This window comes from Aphis gossypii, unplaced genomic scaffold, assembly GCF_020184175.1.
Source record: "Aphis gossypii isolate Hap1 unplaced genomic scaffold, ASM2018417v2 Contig00205, whole genome shotgun sequence".
Lineage (NCBI taxonomy): Eukaryota > Metazoa > Arthropoda > Insecta > Hemiptera > Aphididae > Aphis > Aphis gossypii.
In genome coordinates, this window is record NW_026083026.1 from 195,981 (window position 1) to 217,000 (window position 21,020).

Sequence of the window (21,020 nt, forward strand, 5' to 3'; positions counted from 1 at the left end):
TACAAATACTAAAAATACTAAATGAAGCAGTTTAATATTTGTTTTTTTTTTATTATATACATTAAAGACATTTTATTTTCAAAAAAACAATCATTAACAATTCTATCTATGTACGTCCCCACTAATTTGAATTATGTTCTTACTTCTTGTTGTGGTCTATTATAGATCTGCAAATCAACCAAAGGATGTTTCACCTCCATGTGCTTTTTCAAATTTGACATTGTTGTCCTATTCGAAATTTTGACTTTAAAAATCTCACATTTTGCATAATGTGGATCAAAATATGTAAAAAATCGCCACAGTACACTTAATCTTTTTTTTTTTTGATTCACTCATAATTAAAAAAAAGTTGTGAAATTAAACAATATAATAAAAAAATTAGGTACTCAAGTGTTCAGTAGACAATAAGACACAGCACACTGTTCAATTCAATTGTTGTGTTTTGAACACAAAATTATAAATTATATTTTTAGTATAAAATAATTGATATTTATATAATGTCTAAAAATAGAATAAAGGAAAGATTTGAATATTTATTTTGGAAATTTAAAATCTAAAAATAAAATAGGGAGACTTTCTAATGTTAAGTATGGGTAATATTATTACAATTTATTACAATATTATATATTTTATGTTTTGAATCTTTATAGTTAGTAGTTATATAATTATTATAGATTTATATAGATTAGTACTTATAGTTTTCTGTTACCTGTACATAGAACATACTATCTAACTATTTCATTGTAATTAAAATTATTATTATTATGTATTCATATCTAGTGTAACATGTAGCATATAATTGATAACTTCATCTGATGTGCTATATTTGAATTCAATAAAAAAATTATTGCATACAAAAAAAGTAGAAAAAGGATTCTGAGGCTCTGTGCTGAAACGGTGTCACTGTCGGCCTAGTAATAAATTTTATTATTAATTATAATATAATATTTAATATTATCTACTACAGCTATCATTTCTACATGCGAAAGAATAAACCTAGTGTATATAATATTTAAAATCAATTAATCAACTGTTAAATAAAATATTTAAATAAACTATAGATCAGAATCTAAAGTTATTTAACTTTTGATATTGAAAACTGTATAGATTTTGGTTCTTAATATATAATACATTTGTATTACTTTTTTATTATTATTTCGCAATGGGTACAATTCAATGAATTACCACAAACAATTTCACTACAATATATATATTTTAAAACATTTATGCGAATGTCGTATTTTTACTTCAAGTAAAATGTTTGAGACCTTTGTTTTAAATTTTTAAGTTTTCTGACCGTACATACAATTTTTTATTGACATTTATAACTTCAATAAATTACGTATAAAATATACCTATGTCAAAATATTTTTAACACAAAGCCAACAAGGCGCGATCGCCAATAAGAGAATTTGCCGTAAAAAAAAACAGTAAAGTTGTGTCGGCGTTCGGAACGTGGTTATTGTCCGTAGTACGGTTGACGCAAGAGAGGCCGATCGCCGACGGCCGGCACTCGTCCGGCCCGACTTGTCTTTCCGTCCCGACTAGCCTTTGCGGCGTGTAGGGAGAGTCGACGATGTCGCGTCGTCGTCACCCGTGGTGGTGGTTGATAAAGTCGTAGACCGGTCGCTGCGGTGCCTGTACTTTGTACTGGCAGCCGTTGCGTACCGTGTCATACTCCCCCCCTAAACCGCCACACGGGGCGTACTTGCACCGAGCGTCGCGTCGTGGTGTGGGTTGGCTTGGTCTACCTCTCGCCTGTGGCTTGAGGTAGCCTTGCCTTCCTAGCCCCCCTCCCCTTACTCCCGTCGGGGCGACGTCACCGGGGTGTAGAACTGATTGTCGTACACCGTATCCGGTAACTCCTCCAACGGTAGGCCTGCAGCGGCCAGCCAGGCATCCTCAGCGGTGTCGCGCGAGTCTGTGGTTTGGTCTGGTTGCTCCTGGCTGGTTGAGGGTGCCGGCTCCTCGAGTTTCGCACTCTTGGGCGCTAGTTCGTTCACCTCCATCGTTTCCACCGGTGTCGGTTCCGACGGGTCACTGCAGGCGGCCTCCGGGTCCGAAGTGGGCGCAGGTTGCTTGGCTAGCCTGTGTTGTTGGCTTGCCGATAGCTTCCTGGCCCTCCTCTTCTCCTTCAGCTGTTGTAACTTCTTACAGTTCCTCGCCTGCTGTGCTTCCGTCTTCACTGCCACCGGTGGGGGAGGAGTCGCTCCGGACACCTTGGGCGCCGGTGCCAGCGCCCTTGGTGTCGTGAAGCTCGGTCGACTCGCCGTACCGGCGGCCGCCTGGTTTTGCGGCCGTCTTGCCGGCGAGTGTCGGGGGCTCGGCCTTTGTGACCGGGCCGGTGATGGAGTCGGTTGTGGTCGGCGAGTGGTCGGCTGTGGAGGTTGTTGCAGTGTCCTTTGGATGCTCGCAGTCTTGTCCTCCCAACCTCGGCGATAGATCGCCGCCCGCACCGGGTCTTGTAGCAGCTGTGCGGTGGACATCCTCGCCACCTGCGCTGCCGTCTGCGGTGCGTCGCCCTCGTTGACCAGCCCCAACCGACAGATCAGGTCAGCTAACGGCTGCCATGGCCCCTCGGATTGTCGGCCACTCATGATACTCTGCGGAACCTGTAAAACGGCGGCTAGGGTACAACACACATGTATATATATAATAAATTTTAGCGTGTATTGTGTTATTTGGCAATCTCGTTATGCGGTGCGCGTTTTAGGCAGGACACATGTATTTTCCGCGGTGGCTGTTGGTCGGTGAGGAAAACACCTTTCCCGACCTGCCTCTCCAGCCTTACCGGTCCCCACCACTTTGGTGCGAATCCGGCGTGGAAATCTTTGTGTGCCTTTGATAGGTGGTGTGCTTTGTAGTTTACTACATCGCCCTTGCCGAACTTCACCGGTGTCGCGGTGTTCGCACTCGGTTGTACCCCTACCTTCTTGCCCAAAACATGTTGCTCACGCACTACCCTTTCTTCCTGCGATTTCCCGATACTGACCGGTGTTGAATTTGACAGCGCCCAATCTCCGGGTCTTTTATATTCCCTACCGAGAACGAGGACCACGGGTGAGTAGCATTTCTGTTCGTTACACCTGTTCCGTATCGAAAATAGAATTGCGGGTAGTTTTATGTCCCAAGATTTGTGGTTGCCATCAACCAGCTGGGCGCGCAACCCTTTTTTCAAATCTTGATTTCGGCGTTCGACCGGGTTGGCCCTCGGATGGTAAATCGGAGTTGTCCAACCCTGTGTTCCCCAACGTTCTAACGCGTTTAAAATTTCGTTCGATACGAATTGGGTGCCGTTATCACTGAGACACAAGCGCGGGTAACCGAAACGTGAGAAGAACTCGCGTTCTAGTGTTTCGATTATTGTTTTAGAGGTTGCTGTTCCTAGGGGGTAAGCCTCGGTCCATCTACTAAAACAGTCGGTTGCTACCAGTATGTATGATTTTCCCTTACCGGAACGTGGGTATGGTCCCATCAGATCAATACTGATAACTTCCGACGGTTGTCGGGGAGTTCTAGGTTGTATCGGATCGTTTGGACGCGAGTTAAGTGGTTTCGTGCACGCGCAAACGTGGCACGCACCGACATATGACCTGACGTCGTTCTTTTGACCTTTCCAATAGTACCGTTGTCGAACTGCCCGGTACGTCTCTTTCCAACCCGGGTAGTTGGACAAGACGTGATCGTGACACCTCCAAATTACGTGCTGTATTTTGGTTTTCGGTATCACGACGGGTGTGTGGGGCCCTACGGTTACGCGTAATAGGCCGTCGGAGAAAATATAGTTACAGGACCCTGCTTTTGCGTTCTTAGCGTTCCGAGTTGGGTTGTCCCCCTGTTGACTGGCGATTACGTCGCGAATTGCAGCGTCCTGAGACTGTCACTTTTCGAGCGTTGTCGCGGTGAGGGGCGTGTTGTCACTATCGTGGTTATTTCCCATAGAGAAGATACGGTCGGACTCGAGGTCAACGTCGGTTGTTGGCGTTGTTGGTGCCCCTACCAATTTTTCCTCGAGTCGGTCTTCGTCTATGGCTGGGCCCGGTACCGGGTCGCGGGATAACAAATCGGGAGCTTCGTTCTGTATTCCCGGGACGTGTGCCGTACTGAAATCTAAATTAGCTAGTTGTAATGACCAACGTGTTAATTTTGAATTTCTGTCTTTGGCCCTGTGTAACCATGTTAGTGCCGAATTGTTGGTTAGAAGCTCGAAACGTCGGGTCTCTAGATATGGACGGAATTTGTCTGTTGCCCAGATTATTCCTAGGCACTCGCGTTCAACCGCGGCGTAACTTTTTTGCGTTTCGCTAAACTTTTTGCTTGCGTAGGACACTATGCGCCTTTCCTCCGATCTGTCACCCCGTTGGAAAAGTACCGCACCCGCTCCTATTTCGCTTGCATCGGTTTGCAGACAAAACGGTTTGCTATAATCGGGTGGTGACAATTTCGGTGATGGGACTAGCGCGTTTTTTATTGATTCGAACGCGCGTTGCCCTACATCTGTCCACTTCCACCGTACCCCCTTTTTTAATAAATTAGTGAGTGGTGCTATGGTATCCGCGTAATTATCTACGAATTGGATGTACCAGTTGCACACGCCCAAAAATTTACGTACGTCCCTAACCTTTTTTGGCACCGGAAAATTGTCAATGCATATCAACTTTTCCGGTTGTTTTACTATGCCCTCCGAATCTACAATGTGCCATAAAAATGAAATTTCGCGAAAACCGATTTTACACTTTTTTGTATTGCACGTTAGTCCGAATCTCTTGAGACGCTCGAGAACTTTGTCTAAGTGAGCCTGGTGTTCGTACTCGTCCCTTGAAAATACTACAATATCGTCTGGATAAACTTGTACGAAATCGTCCTGGTAACCCCTCATGACCTCGTTCATGAGTCTCACGAAAGTCATAGGACTATTTTTTAAACCGAAGGGGAGGACTCGGAACTGAAATAGACCACTACGTGTTCGGAAAACCGTGTATTTTCGTGCATTTTCGTGTAGTGGCACTTGCCAGTAACCCGACCTCAGGTCGAAAATGCTGAAAATTTTCGCACCCCGCATCTGCCTAATCATTTTATTAAGATCTGGCATGGGGTACGCGTCGGATTCCGTCACGTCGTGAAGCCGCCTGTAGTCGACACAGAGACGAAATGTTCCGTCTTTTTTCTTTGCCAATACTACTGGTGCAGCCCACGGTGAGGTGCTTAGTTCTACGAGGCCCTGAGTTTCCATATCGCGCACCATATCGTCGATTGCAGTTTGTTTTTGCTGTGGATAAGGGTATGGTTTTAGCGCGATAGGTGATGGGTTTTTGAGCAAAATTTCGTGTTCAATTAATTTGGTACGTCCTACTTTTTCACTGAATACTTCCGCATATTTATATAATATTTTGGTGAGTTTCGCGCGAGTTTCGGTGTCGTTTCCAAATTCTAATTGTGACAAGTCGGGGCTAGTGGCGGGTGGTTGAACCTTCCCTTTCCAGCATGCCGACGTACGAATTTGCCTACCCATATGTATTGTACACGCGGCGTAATCCCAAGAGACTTCATTGTTGACAAGGAAGTCGTGTCCTAGTAACGCGTCGCAATACAAATTGTCTAGAAGAGTTGCTTCGAATTGTATCTCGAGTGCTCCTATTCTAGCTTCGAATGAGGTGGTGCCACTGGTTGTCGCAGTGTGACCGTCCGCCATCCGGACTTTGTTTGATGGTCCGTGGGGGGGTGATTTGCCGTATTTGCGGGCTATTATCGGGTTTACGTACGATTTTTACGCCTGCGAGTCTAATAGGGCTGTTACGGAGCCTGACGGGAATTCGAGTTCGACCGCCGGGGTCGGAATTCTGTCCGGGCGTGTTCATGTACCGTTATTAGTCGTATTACCATTGATCGAGCGGAGCAATTGGTTCTGAACCGCGACAGGAGCTGTTTGATCGTTGGCGTTAACCGCCATGATCACACTGACCCTATCGATTGCCTCTGTACCCGCCTGTGGTTTTACGTGCGTAGACTGACCTAATGCGGGGGTATACGCGGTGTGTGTGTTCGCGTCCCCGTCACCTGGTAGGTGAACACCCGTGTCTCTGTTGCCTTTGTCCCTACACCTGCGGCTACCCCATAAGCCGGTTGCTGTTGCACACACATGTCACCGGTGAGGTGAGTGTGTTCGCCGTTCCTTTTAATTGCGGTTCGACCGCCCTGCACCAACCCGAGTGGTGTATACGAGCTTGCACCAAAATCGCCTCAGTATTATCTATATATCGTACGGAGTCCTCGGCCCTTGTTCCAGTGAACTCGGGTAACGAGGCTCTTGCTGTACGCAAGTCCTCGTACGGTATTAACACCGAACGTTCATGTGTGCGTGCTTCGTACGGCGTGTAGTGCGTCGCGTGCGTTGTGTGACCCGTATAGCCGTTCTGGGTTTCCCGCGCGAAGAACGGACGGTTATTCGGGGCGGCGACGTGGCTAACACTATGGTGAGCGCCGCCTTCGTCGTACTCATGCGCCCTGCCCGCCTGGTAATTATCGTGTATACGAGTTGTTACGCGATTCGGTGACGGGTGCATGTTGCTCCGCGGGACTGTGATGTTGTGTGGCTGATGTGCTGCTGCTAGACGTGTCTCCGTAAAGAAACTTGTCATGTTTGCCTCAAGCGCCCGTAAACGTGCCTCAAACGACTTTGATTCGTTCGTTTGCGGCAACGTTTGTGTCAACAACTTCAACTGTTCCGCCGCGGTTTTAAATATGTCGCTCTCTACCGGCCCCGCAGACTGTCCCTGTTGCATGGTCGACTGATGCCCACCGTGCTCCGACAAGCTGCCCGCCGGTTTTTGACTTGCTGTTGGGCTTTTCGAAATCCCCCCGGGCGGCTGTCCGAATATTTGGCTGGCGCTCGTGTCTGCCAGCGTCGGAGAAACGTCCGGTTGCCCTTCCGTACCGCCCGCCAATATATTTATTGCAGGTTGCACGGGATAGAACCTGACGTTCCCGGGATCTTGTCCTCTTTCCCGAAAATATTCCTCGAGCCTAAATTAATTGGTGTCATATTTTCTCTTCGGAACCACGTGGACGACACATGATAGAGAGATGTGAATATGTGATGACACTGATTACGCGAGGAGGCTCCGACATTTTCTATTATTCGTTATAGGTATTAAATGCCTGCAATATGGCAGACACATAATTATAATTATTTTCAAGTTTTTAGTGAGTTTCAATTTCTGGTTTTGGTTAAATTGAACGTTATACCTTGTTATTTTTATTGTATTTTGTTAATATGGTGTAATCAATTATCAAATAACCAAGTGATTAGTTTAATTTATCAATAACGGAACTGTTTGCATTCGAAGCCCAATAAAACGAGTTACCTTTCGTTTCGTCAAGGTATGTTTACTTTATTAATTTTAATTAGTTATAGTGGTTGTGAATTGAATATTAAACGTAGCCTGCACGTGTGATTTATTTTATTTTTTTTTCATTGAAATTGTTTTGTTGGAATAAAATATATTTTGACCAATGAATTTCCAACTCCAACTGATGTGAATATGTGATTATAGGCAACTTTACTAAGCCTATACATTTCAATGCAATAATTGAAATAGCACAATGTATGGTATGTATTATTAACACTGTTGTACTCTTTTCGGCGAGTACTTTTTTGGTATACCTACATTGCGAGTTACAATTTTTGACACATTTGTCTTGGACTTTTTAATACTTGTTTACTAATTAACATAATTCACCTACATTTTCAGGTCCTATAACCCCGAGGAGGCAAATTTAAAAAAGTGTACTTATTTATTGGTGCATACGTTATGCTGGCTAACATATCTGCCTGCTTCAACCAGCAACTCATTCACAACCAACTAGTCAACGTATAATAAGAACAGGTACTATAACATTTTGTAATTTTTATAGGTAGTTTTTTTTTTTTTTTAATGATCCATGATGAAGGTAGGATGTAAAAAAAAAACTAAAACGATTTTTTTTTTTTTTTATTATTCAAAAACAATCATCTCCTCCACCTCCATTGGAGTATTGCCTTCTTGATTCTATAACAGAATTAGATAATATTTTGTATTTACTATAGTTTTATGAATATGAATAGTGTATTTGTGATAGGCATATAGTCAAATAAGGCATTTTATTAAATTACATTTTTATTTAGGTAATTTCACTATCATCACTAATGGTTTTTTTTTATATAATATATAAATTAATAGAAAATATCGTTACATTTTTAAATTTCTTAAAATCATTTAACTAAATATCTAGACTGGTAGTGAAATTGAATAAAAAATGAACTTATTTGATTATTTGTCATTTAGTAAAATGCTTAGTTTGACTATGACATAATATATTTAATAAACTTATTCTTCAGTGTATCGAATATTCTTTAGTGGTACACTATTGCGGTGTTTGTGGACGATAGTATACTAATAATATATGAAATATTGCCCTATTTTTTTTTTTTTTTTATGAACATCAGTAATATTCAGAATTTTTTTTTGAGAGAGAGTGGTTGTTTAGTTAAATTACAAAAAAAATCCTTAATAAATACACATTTAATGTTTGGTTGCAAATATTTTAGATTCTGAATGTAGTAAATAAATATATTTTGATATATTTTTTTTTTTTTTTATTGAACTTAAGCCCGGCGACTAAGGCCATTAGCTATTGTAGGGGTTATGAACTGTGGTAGGGGTAAGGGTTGGTTGGATAGGTTGTGTTTTTACGGTTGGTACGATCGGTTTAGGAACACGTGTATATGTGGCAAGGTTTTTGCGCACTACGTACCTAGGTGGTCACCCATCCGAGTAGTAGTGGTAGCGGCCGTTGCTTACTCTTAACCACATGAGTGATTAATTTCAGCCACTGCACCGCGCCGAGCTACTATTTTGATATTGTGTGGTTATGAAAACCAAAAATGAGTCATTTTAGTTATTTCAATGATGAGCGTCCATAGGTAACATTTTGGGGGGGGGGGGGGGGGTAAAAATAAAAAAAAATCTCAAATGTAAGTTAATAAAGATAATAATAATATTATGATAATATTTATTGAGCTACAAGTCCATAATATTTTTTGTCCAGGGGGGGCAAGTGCCCTATCTTTCCCCCCAATAGGTGCCCATGATTTCAATTGAATTGCAATATCAATAATTGCACTATCATATACCTATTATTTAATTAACTATAGAGTAATTTAATATTTCACTGATAAATAAATTAAATGAAGACATTTTTTGATTATAATTAACAGAAACTTAGTATAAATACTATTATATTTAAATATTCGATATGTGCATAGTGATATTTAAGTATTAAAAAAAAAACTTTCTAATCTTTTTTTTCTTAGGTTTTCTAAAATTTAAAAAAATGTATTATTAAAATAATCATATTCAAATTGCACCTAGTCAGGAAACTGTTTTATTGAATTCAATAATTACCTGTTTTTCCGAACGCCACCAGCATCGGCCCCTGTGGCCAATGTTGCATATATTACATTCTAATTTAAACAACAAACTACATGTTTATTATTGCTTAATCAATTAAAATTTAATATCCAATACAGGTATACTAACTTTTTTTTTATGGTATGTGGCCAGCAATCTGCATTGGCCTAAATGCTTTTTCGAACATACTTTACATTCTTTTAAAAAAAAAATTAAATAAATTAGGTATGCGAAATTAATCTTATAGCATACTCAATAGGTAACAATATACATACTCGGTTTTGTATTTTTTTTTTCTTAGTTTTTTTTTTGTTGTTGATTGTTATCTAAAAAAAATAAAAATTAATCAGTTTGAAGTTAAATAATTTAATTTTTCATGCTTACTTTTTTTGAACTCATTTTTTATAGGGGCAGGTTGTTCCCCATAATAATAATGATGGTTGATTGTTGTCATTTATATAATACATAAATAACTATATTAAATAATATATTATTTCAGAGTTGATATTGTTAATAAATTATAAATCATTTAAGGTCCACAAATTTTGAATGATAGTATTTTGTTTAGCTTATGAATAGAGTTAAGATCATAAAATTAAAATATTTAGGATTTATTGACAGGGTAAAGCAGGGATTCCCAACCGCCGTGCCGCGGCACATAAGTGTGCCGCGAAATTATTTGGGTGTGCCGTGTAATTTGTGTCTTACATTGTAATTGTGTAATAGAAATCTCCTAAAAATAAAAATTGATAAAATGTCCACATGGAAAGACACAGCTATTATTATAGATTAGAATATTTGATAATACTCGATACGCCCGATACGGGTATTATAAGCAGTCATTTAGCAGTTCAGTCATTCAGTATAGTGATAATCGTGCGCATGTTATTACGTAACGGTAGTTAAAAAATGGATAGATTTATAAAAAAGATTAAATTAACGAACGATGTTGATGCTAATAGAAATTACAACAATTTAAATTTAGAAATTAATATTAAACAATCCACTTCAGTAAGTGATACAAGTTTAAATTTAAAAGTCAAACGTAAATATACTGATAGTTATTTATGTTTTGGATTTACGTGGAATGGCGATACTGACTGTCCTTTACTTGTTTGTATCGTTTGTGGTGAAAAGTTAAGCAATGAAGCAATGGTACCCAGTAAATTGAAAAGGCATTTAACAACAAAACATCCGGGTGAGTCATTAAAAACACGACTATATTTTGAACGCCTCCTAAATTCAAATAAAAGAGCTGCATATAGTATGATAAAAAGAGTGACTATATCTGATAAAGCTCTTGAAGCATCATTTAAAGTCGCAGAACTGATTGCTAAAAATATGAGCTCTCATGTTATTGGCGAAAAATTAATAGGACCTGCCTGTTTAGTTATGGTTGAAACAATGTTAGGTAAAGAATCTAAAGATGTTATATCCAAAGTGCCACTTTCCAATAATACTATTAGCCGCCGAATAAATGAAATGGCTGATGATATTAATGACATTGTTTTAGAAAAAATTAAAAATCAAAAATTATTTTCATTACAAATAGACGAGAGTACTGACAGAACTTCTAAAACTCAATTACTAGGTTTTGGCAGATTTGTTGATAATTCTAATATTGTTGAGCAGTTTTTATTTTGTAAAGAATTAAAGTCAACAACAACAGGGAAGGACATATTAGACGTAGTAAATAATTTTTTTGAAAAATCTGGATTATCATGGAATTATTGTTGTGGTGTGTGCACTGATGGAGCTCCGTCTATGACCGGAAAATATAAAGGTTTTGTTACTCTCGCTAAAATTAAAAATACAGCTATGATTATAACACACTGTTTTATTCATCGAGAAGCTCTGGTTGCAAAAACATTAGGAAAAAAAAATGCTAAAAGTCTTAAATGATGTTATTAAAATTGTAAATTACATTAAATCTCGGCCATTGAAAACGAGGATTTTTGAAACTATTTGTAAGGAAATGGGTTAGGTTAGGTTAGGTTGGGTTCGTATCATATACATTTATTGCTACACACAGAAGTAAGGTGGCTATCACGAGGTCAAGTGTTTAATCGAGTTATTGAATTGAAAGAAGAATTAGAATTATTTTTTGAAAAAGAAAATCTCCCAGTATACAAAAATTTTTTTCGAAATGAAAACTGGTGTTATATTTTGGCATACTTGGCTGATATATTTAAAAAACTAAATGATCTGAATGCGTCAATGCAAGGACGTCAGGAAACAATAATTTCTTCGACGAAGGCATAGATAATCAATTAATTAGGTATATACATAAGATAATAAATATATTTTTAATCTAATTATAATATTTTTAATCATCTTGATGAGATAATACATACATTTAAACAAAACTCCCTAAATAATGCTTATTTAATTTATTTTTATTATAAAATTGATTTAATTTCATGAAAATTACACCAATAATTTTTAAATTATTCATAATAAAAATTAATAATAAATTACATGTGCATTGAGGCATTGATATTTTATATTTTGTAGTTTCATTATTTCATTACTGTACCATTGTATTTCAGTACATAAAAAAATGGCTCTATAGAAAGAAACATTGATGTGTATTTATTAAAATAAACACATAATAACTTAATGATTGTATGATATGTGAATAATGGTAATGGTCTAGTTGACGCCCGCCACTTACCTACATCTCTCGTATTTTTGATGTTATAAAATGTATAATATACTGATCTACTGCAGAGTGCAGATAAAAAAGGTACGAAATCATATGCATTAGGTATTTGTGTGAAATTCTCTAACTAGATATTTTAAGAATTATGTTTGGTTAAATCCATGGCTAAATATATTTAGTCATGGGTAAATCCATGTAGTAAAATGAATTATATAAGATAGGTATAACAGCGGGTGCCATATATCACATTATGAAGTACCTACCTCAGTTATTCAGTTGTCATCTGAGTAAAAAAAAAATGAATTTCCGACAAATTTATAGTGACGTGCATGATGTTTCATCGGCAATAATTTTTTTGCAAAACTAAAATATTAACCATAAAACTAGGAATTGTGACAGTGAACACGAAATGGTTTTGGATACACAAAAGGGTCGGAGGCGATGTCATTTAAGATCATGTCGAGCAGAAAAAGATCTCTAGACCAATAATTGGATACAAAGTGCCAAGTTAAAGTTGCCAACTATTGTTCACTTCATTTATGGTTGGGCTCATGAGCTGACATCAGTGGACTTTTGTAAACGTGAATTTGGAATGAGCAAATCTACTGTAGTAGATTGGAATAACTTTATAAGGGAAGTTTGTGTATGAAAAATTTCTCAAGGTGATTCCAAAATAGGAGGTGTTGGTTGTATTGTCGAGATCAACGAAAGTTTATTTGTTAGACGCAAAAATAATGCTGGTCGAATACTGCCACAGCAATGTGTATTTGGTGGCATATGTCGTGAGACCAATGAGTGTTTCGTCGTATGTGTACCCGATCAGTCGGAAAATACTTTATTGCCAATAATTTGTGAACGTATACGAGTTGGATGAACCATTACATCTGATTCCTGGCGAGCCTATAATAATATACAACAAACCGGCCATTATACACATTCAACAGTAAACCACAAATATAACTTTGTGGATCCTATAAGTTGAGTTCATACACAGAATGTTGAGAGGATGTGGGGAAGTGCTAAATGGGACAACAATAGAAACGTAGAGGGACTAAGAGAAACTTCCTAGATTCTTATTTGTCAGAATTTATGTGGCGAAGTAAATTAAACAGTCGCGATCCATTTAAAGAAATGTTGAAGGATATAGCAGAGTTTTGGCCACCTGCATAATTTATAATTTTTTTTTTTATTATTATATTCATAATTTATCATTATTATTTTTTATATTTTATTATAATATTAAATATTTATTCATGTATGAATTGTTCTGGACATAGCAGAATTTTGGCCACCTGCATGATTTTTATTATTATTTTTTATTTTTATTTATTAATATAATATTGCCATACTTTTTATATATTTTTATTTTGACCGCTTGAATTGTTCTATATAATCATAAATATATAATGTATTATTAATCGTACATTTTTGTATAAATTATTGATTATCGAAAATACAAAATGTATGTATTATAATGTGGCGGGCGTCAACTAAACTTGAGTGGCGGGGGAATTGCCTTCCTGGCGGGGGTCAACTAGACCAGTACCCAAATACATCTTATTGGATAATATTTTGAGATTAAAACTAGTAAAATGAATGAACTGAGTATAAAATAGCCAAGAATCAGTTTTTTACACATTTTAGAATTTAGGTTATGAATAAATAAAATATAGTGAAATTCCTTATAGCTTACATATTATAATAATAAATAATAATAATAATGTTTTTTATTGTTCAAGTTTAAGTAAAAGTTTTACATTTATCTACAATTTAACACAAATCACTATTATTAAAGAAATGTATATTGCATTATTATTTTTATCAAAAGTAAATTAAAATTATAAAAATAAGTTGATATGATTTTTGGGTTTGTATTCCTTTACTAATAAAGATATTAAATTAATATAATTACTATAAAATTAAAATATTTGTTTAAATTTTGTAGGTAGGTATGGTCTGCGGACTATAGGTTTGCGGGAAGTGGGAACCTCTGATTTAAATATAATATGGTATATGTATATGACGGGTTTCAAACATATTTAGTTACAGAAATTATTAAAAGCATATTTTGTATTTTCCAATTTTATTTAGGAATTTAAATTATAATCTTATATATAAAAATGAATCGCAAAATTTGGTAAGCGCATAACTCAACAACGCCTGGACCGATTTCGCTCATTCTTTTTTTGTTTGGGCCGTAATTGCCAGGAGAAGGTTCTTACGGACGAAAAATTTGAGAAAGTTATCGGGTTAGAGAAAAATGACTAGGTGGTGATGAAATTACAGAAGTGCCATCTATCCAGCAAATAGTCAACTAAATTATTTTTGGTAGTCAATGGCAACCATTTAAATAAAATAAATCATTTATTTAAAATGTTTTTAAAAATTGCATGCAAATAGACATACAAACTTAAATCGTTGTCATAGTAAAAAAAGAAATTAAAAATCTATATATATAAAAATGGAGACAAAAATGTATAAAAATTCTTCAATTGAGAACAGCTGAATCGATTTCGCAAATTATTTTTTAGGTGTATTTGTTATTGTCTGGAGAAGGTTTTTACGAAAGAAAATTTTTAAAAAGTCAACCGAATAAGTAGAAAAATATTGTGAATTGAACCTGCATAGCTAGAATGTTTGAACTCTATAAGTGACATTATAGGACATTTTAAGACAACACCAATTTTTTTGTCTTTTTCTTGTTGTTTACATTTTTGTTACACGCTTTTTTAATAAATGTTAGCAGGAATTTTTTCTCCAAACTGTAGGGGAGCAACTTCGTCTCTAACCCAATTACTGGCACAGTCATGTAATAACTTCTGGCCTACTTCGGTCCTTTTTTGTGCATTTAATGGCCGTTTTGACACATGGTTACATTTTAGATCAACTCCAGTCAAACAAATATTTGTGACCAATGGCATAGCTTCATCTGGTTTTTTATAAACCCATCCTGTAGCAATCGCACCACAATCTTTGCATTTTCCAGAAAATGTAATATAATTTTTCGATCTCGAAGTATCATTTGCTATTCGACAACGCTTATACATAATATTACAAGGAGCTTTACAACATTTTATGAACCAATCGTTGATGACATTAGTCCATACACCTTGTTTTAAGGTAAAGTACGATTTTTTCTTTCTTCCATATTTTACTTGTATTGGGCTCATTTTAATATAATCTCTATATGGTATATCGAATTTGTAAACATGAGTACCCTCTGATGCATCAGTATCATCATCTGTATTACTGTTTGAATTTTGATCGATTTCCGATTCTACTGGAGTAAAATTGTCAATAGAAGGCTTAGATATAAGCAATCTTAAATTGTTTTTCCAGGAATGACGGTTTTGAGATACATTGTTGTATAAAGTATGAGGAGAAACTTTCTTATCCAGACTTTCACTTAATTGGAGCCACAATTTATTAGAATAAGGAATTAAATTTCCAACCGAATCAAACAAGTGCTCTGCTACAGATTTTAATTCATTATATACCTTATCATGGGGAACGGTTGGTTTTCTCCCACAAGTGACTTTAAAAACATTGGAAAAAAATTTATTTTTTTATTTGTTGCAACCAACACTACTACGTAAAATAAGTCCATATATAATTAAAATATATATATAATTATAATTAAAATAAATTATTTATTATTTTTTCTCAATTATTAGTTTAACATTAATTTCTCTAAATAATATTTATCAATATTATTTATTATAAAATTTTCCGTAATTTTATTTTATTCCCCCAATTATTTCTATTATTATTATTTTTTTTTTTTACTTAGGATTTTTTTCTTATCCTCTCTAAAATTCACAATATACGTCAAGTAATTTTTTACACGAAAGGACTTCCTCGCCTATAAAATTCACAATTATTTCTCAACTATAACACGACTTATTTCTGCCTTATAAAATCTCCGATTATTAAAATCGCTAAATACAGCTCTTCTCGGCCCAATAAAATTCAAAATGATTGTAAAACAATCAACGCTTATTTTTACAGTAAAATAATGGACCTAGTTTTATCGGTTAAGATGAACGATTATATTTTATTCAGTTGAATAAAATGTGTTAACGTATTTCACTGATGTAATGATGTAAAATATTGGTTTTGTGATAGAAAATGTTTGTCCTGAATATTTTAGATTCTGAACGAAGTGATGAATGTATTGATTTTACAATGATGTGTTTTTATTTATTTTTTTTTGTGTCTGTGTCCAGCATAACTAGTCGAAATAATGCTCCAATTTCAAACTATGGGGGTGGTTTCCGATGTAAAAGTGAATATCATTGGTGCATTATACAGGTAAAAAGTAAACACTTTCCAACAGTTTTTTAACGTTTTACTAAATAAAATAATTCAACAGAAATATAGTTCTTGAATAGTTAGATGATGTTTACAGCAACTAACAGCTTTTTTGTTTTGTACTAATATACCTACATTGTTTCATCCTCATTGTAACATAATATTTTAAGAATTTGGAAGTTTCCAAAACTTTAATAAAGGCGCCTTTATTGTTAAATAAACCAGCAGTAGTTTGTAAACTTGCAAGAAGGATGTAGGTTGATCATTTGGACCAATAGGTTGGCATATTGTACCGTAAGATTGCTACAATTGAAGTATAAACATTAATAATATGAATTTATATTAACTATTCAAAAGTTATTTTACCTCCAAAGAATTTTGGTTCATCTTGTTTTATTGACATATTTAAAACCACACGTTTGCAATAAATAATTTGTTGAATCCATAGCGACACATAACCCATATAACATTGATTTCCCAATCATTGAGCCAAAAAATGGTTTTCTCTAAAACATAATTAACAAGATACCTATAGTGAGATATAACAATGTGATGTTAGGAAGCAACAAGTAAAATTATTGTTTATTAATATAGTTGAACAAACTTATCTTTATTACTGCTTCAGATGCCCTCGCTGGATATATGCGGTATTTGCGATTCATAACATCAGATAATGAAATAAAAATATTTGAGAATTTTTCAGTTTCTTCACTGTTTGAATTCTTCAACGCATTGATGTTTTCTGTAAAATCTATAAAAAGTAATACATTTATTTTAAATAACATTATGTGTAGTAAGTTGATCTTAAGGTTATTATATAAAATATTATTTATTTCTTAACTTCTTCAACAGTTTCATGGGGAAAATGGTAAGCACTGCGTATCCCAGCAATAAAATGTTAACACGCAACATATCAAACACCAACCTCAGTATCACAGTCATTCACAGATATGATAAAATATCTAATTAACATAATTATTTGTTTTGTTACATTTACATAATATTAACAACTGTTAAAATAATTCATTAATAATTATTCACTTTACATAAACTGAAGCTATTTCAGTTAGAACACATAGGTACATAATTTAGGTAATAAAAATAGAGATTAATTATTAATCTTATTTTCAGTGTCTTCCACAGTTAATAATTCATGAATTATTAATAAGAAAAAGTTTTAAGTTATTTGATATGCTTTATAAATATTTGACTTAACAACATTGCACATTCTTCCAGCCATAACTGCCATGTAATTTTCAGACATATTTAATTTTCCTAAACAGAATAACTGTATAGTTATTAAAATATTCATCAAAATATGTGTAACTGTTTAATAAAAAAGACAAAGTTATGGTTAAGTTAAGTATTGCAATTTGCAAGATGTGTCATCAAAATAGCTATCATCAACCAATGACTATCACAATAAGATCCATGGTTTTTACTGCATTCAATATATTTGGAAGATTTTTGTAAGCAGCAGCATTCAGTATTTTCAAATCTGTAATTATAGAAAATTAGAATATTTTAAACATTGTCAATCTGCAGAATTCTGTTCAAGTAATGGTAACCAAAAGCACTGGTATTTAATTTGGATAGTGGCAACAGAAAAACTAAGTGATCAGTGATAGTTTTAAAATAATACATCATGATCTTTATTAATCAATATAAAATAATAATAATATTAATTTATTTATTTCCCAACTATAGTTTAACAATTTATAAGATAAACAAAATTAAATTGCAGTTGTTAGACACTTCTAAGCCATTGGCTGTGTTCATAAAAATATTAAAAGTCTAAACAATATAATAACAACAATAATTAATATATATAATAATGTTGGTTAATACATATTAAAGAATATAAGTAAAAAGATAATGAGCAACAGAGCATGAAAAATAGTTTTTGATTTAAAATAATAGAATAACAATATATTTAATGTTTAATGTAGTTGGATAAACTTATGCTAAGCTAATTATATTAATAATAATAGTTTTTTTAAGATGATGAAAATTATAAAAGCTATGAGGGTTAATTTTAAATTTAATAACACCTAATGGAAATTGGAAGTGTGTTATTTGTAACATGTAAAGTATTATATTATTTACATTGTAAAAATAAGGAAATTATTTACTTTATAAGTATAATGATATACCTATATTAAGCTGTTAATGTACAAAATACAAATAAATAATTATGTTGAAATTGTTTTACAAAAACGTGGTATTTGAGTCTATAATTACGTAAATGTATTACTTCCTAGTCGAAAAACTTATTAATTAGGAGTGCACATGCTATTAAGAAATATTTAATATCTAATAAACAATAATTCATCTAAGAACATATTATTAAGGTAAAAATTAAAAAATATAAGTTTTACTTACGTTAAGATGAACCAAATACCAACTTCCTTATAAAAGCGACAAATGTAAAATGATCGTTAAAGTTACTATAGACGGTTATTTGCTATTTGAAATTTTAACGGACGAATAAATAATGTATCCGGTGCTGGGGACCAGGCTGAGGAATTCTAATACTTGTTGCGTGCCAGTATCAGATTTGAATCCAAATGGTTAATTTGAATGAAAGTTAAACTTAATAACGTAATATGTTTTATTGCATATAAACAAAATACATGTAACAAATAAAATAAGTGGCTGAGTGACGTGAAAGTGCTCAGTTGTTGATAGCTTTGGTACATCTGCCGTTGCTGGTCTTCGGGCTCCCTTATATATTGTGGTGCGTCTCTTGTTTACGTCGTGTTGTCGCCTTCTGGGTAAAACCAGGTGTCCTTGTTGTTGTTGTTGCAAATTCGGACACGAATTTGAGAATGTGCAATAACATCTCAAATGCATCATTAGTGTACTGTAATTATTGGTGCGCTTACTATCCCGACACGTGTCATGGTCATAGTAGCATCCGCATTACCTTTGACACGAGGCATGGTCATACTAACTTAGCCTTGTAATCTCGTAGATATCTTATAGATATCTCGTCGTAGTCCATAACATACTCAAAAATCGTAGTGGAACTGTTTACAATGTCGAATGGTTGGTAATAATTTGAATTTTGTATTTTGAGGTGTCGTATACGCCGATTACTCGGACGTATACCAAAATAAAGTTAAACACAAAATAAAGCATAAGAACTTTATTTAAACACGACGTCCGGTGGTGATCGAGTCACACGATCACCACCACTGACTCCCCTTTGCTGTCTTAGCCATCTCTCTTATATATTACACTTACAATCGAATTACTATCGATTGTTTTACATTTTTCTATTACTACGTTAAATTTACAGTTAATAGACACTATGATTATTATGTAATTGTTATTTTAACCCGATTAATAAATTATTAAACAAATGTATTTTTATTTCTTATTATTATATCTTGCTTACTATGCTAACTGTAATATAAAGTTTACTGACACTGAATTGCACAATTGTTATTTTAACCTATTTGTGTGAATAATTAAGTATTGCTTAACTTATTGAATTTTGCTGTTTTACTTATTATCTATAGTTTTTCTGAACTTATTTCTTACCTACTAACATCTCTTATAAAATAATCATACATATAATACAACAGTCCCCGAAATTACAAAAAATATGACCTCATATTTTACACCTGTGCCCCGTATATGGAAAAGTTTAAATTGAATAGCCGCATTTATGTCTGTTGGTCAGGCTGTTTAATTATTGATGACTACTGACTACTGACTATGGAATTATGTAGTTGTGTTGTCTGAAATATGTTGACGTAGAATATGCTTGTTCTTTGTTTATTGTTTTTGTATTTGCTGATGTGTTTTTGATGGTTTAGTAGCTGTTTTGCGATCTTTCAAATCGCCCGGAAATTATAACTGTGGCGATATAATACGAGTTTTATGGTATGTTGTGTTTGTTTTGTTGTTTTTCTTCTTCTTATTTTTGTTTTTCTTTATTATGTATATTTATTAGTTGGCACTGTACAACTGAGTATTGCCGTGGAGTGGCCGGCTGGTTTTGAGCGACCGCCGTACCATGTGGTTGTTTCTGCCCTGGAGGCGAACAGGAAGAGCAGTGAACATAGTTTTCGAGTAATATGTTTTTGGTAGGTGTACATTTTGATTTCGAGGAACATGCCGGCAATGGTTGTTGGTTGTGTTATTGTGGACAAAAATATTATACAAGTGTAAAAAAATAAGTCTTTTTGGTCAGAGGGGGAATTACAAGTTTTTCTTATATTATAGCTTTAAAATTTAAACAAGGCTGGATACTTTTACACACCTATAAGTTTTGTTTTTCTTTAGGTAAATATATGTTAATCACGATAAAATTTAATTTTAATTTAATTTCTGTTCATATCCCAAAATTTTTTTTTTTTTTAAATAGTAGTAATAATTAAAAAAAAATCAATACATAAATAACTATACTAATAATAAAATAATAATAATAAAAACATAATAAAAAAAAAAGAAGGTATATATTCATATATGACGTATATAATTACTAATCTTGCTGCGCTGTCTGAAACACACACTGTAGAATCTAGACGAAATCGCGTATGATCAACACACACACAAATGCTGGGTTGAAAAATCCGCTTCGTGTATAT

The 21,020-nt window shown here is 34.6% G+C and overlaps 2 protein-coding genes across 2 annotated transcripts; one reads left to right on the forward strand and one right to left on the reverse strand.

Annotated features, from left to right (window-relative positions):
• Nucleotides 1-2,677: 2,677 nt before the first annotated feature.
• Nucleotides 2,678-3,475, reverse strand: LOC126553334 (protein NYNRIN-like). The gene has a single exon (XM_050208513.1). The coding sequence runs from the start codon at nt 3,473-3,475 to the stop codon at nt 2,678-2,680; it is 798 nt and encodes a 265-aa protein (XP_050064470.1).
• Nucleotides 3,476-10,078: 6,603 nt separating this feature from the next.
• Nucleotides 10,079-11,428, forward strand: LOC126553324 (zinc finger BED domain-containing protein 5-like). Its single transcript, XM_050208504.1, has one exon. The coding sequence runs from the start codon at nt 10,359-10,361 to the stop codon at nt 11,349-11,351; it is 993 nt and encodes a 330-aa protein (XP_050064461.1). The 5' UTR covers nt 10,079-10,358; the 3' UTR covers nt 11,352-11,428.
• Nucleotides 11,429-21,020: the final 9,592 nt, after the last annotated feature.

Excerpts from the sequence above, each read along its gene's own strand:
- LOC126553334 (XM_050208513.1), bottom strand. The coding sequence starts at position 3,475 with ATGGGACCATACCCACGTTCCGGTAAGGGAAAATCATACATACTGGTA.
- LOC126553324 (XM_050208504.1), top strand. The coding sequence starts at position 10,359 with ATGGATAGATTTATAAAAAAGATTAAATTAACGAACGATGTTGATGCT.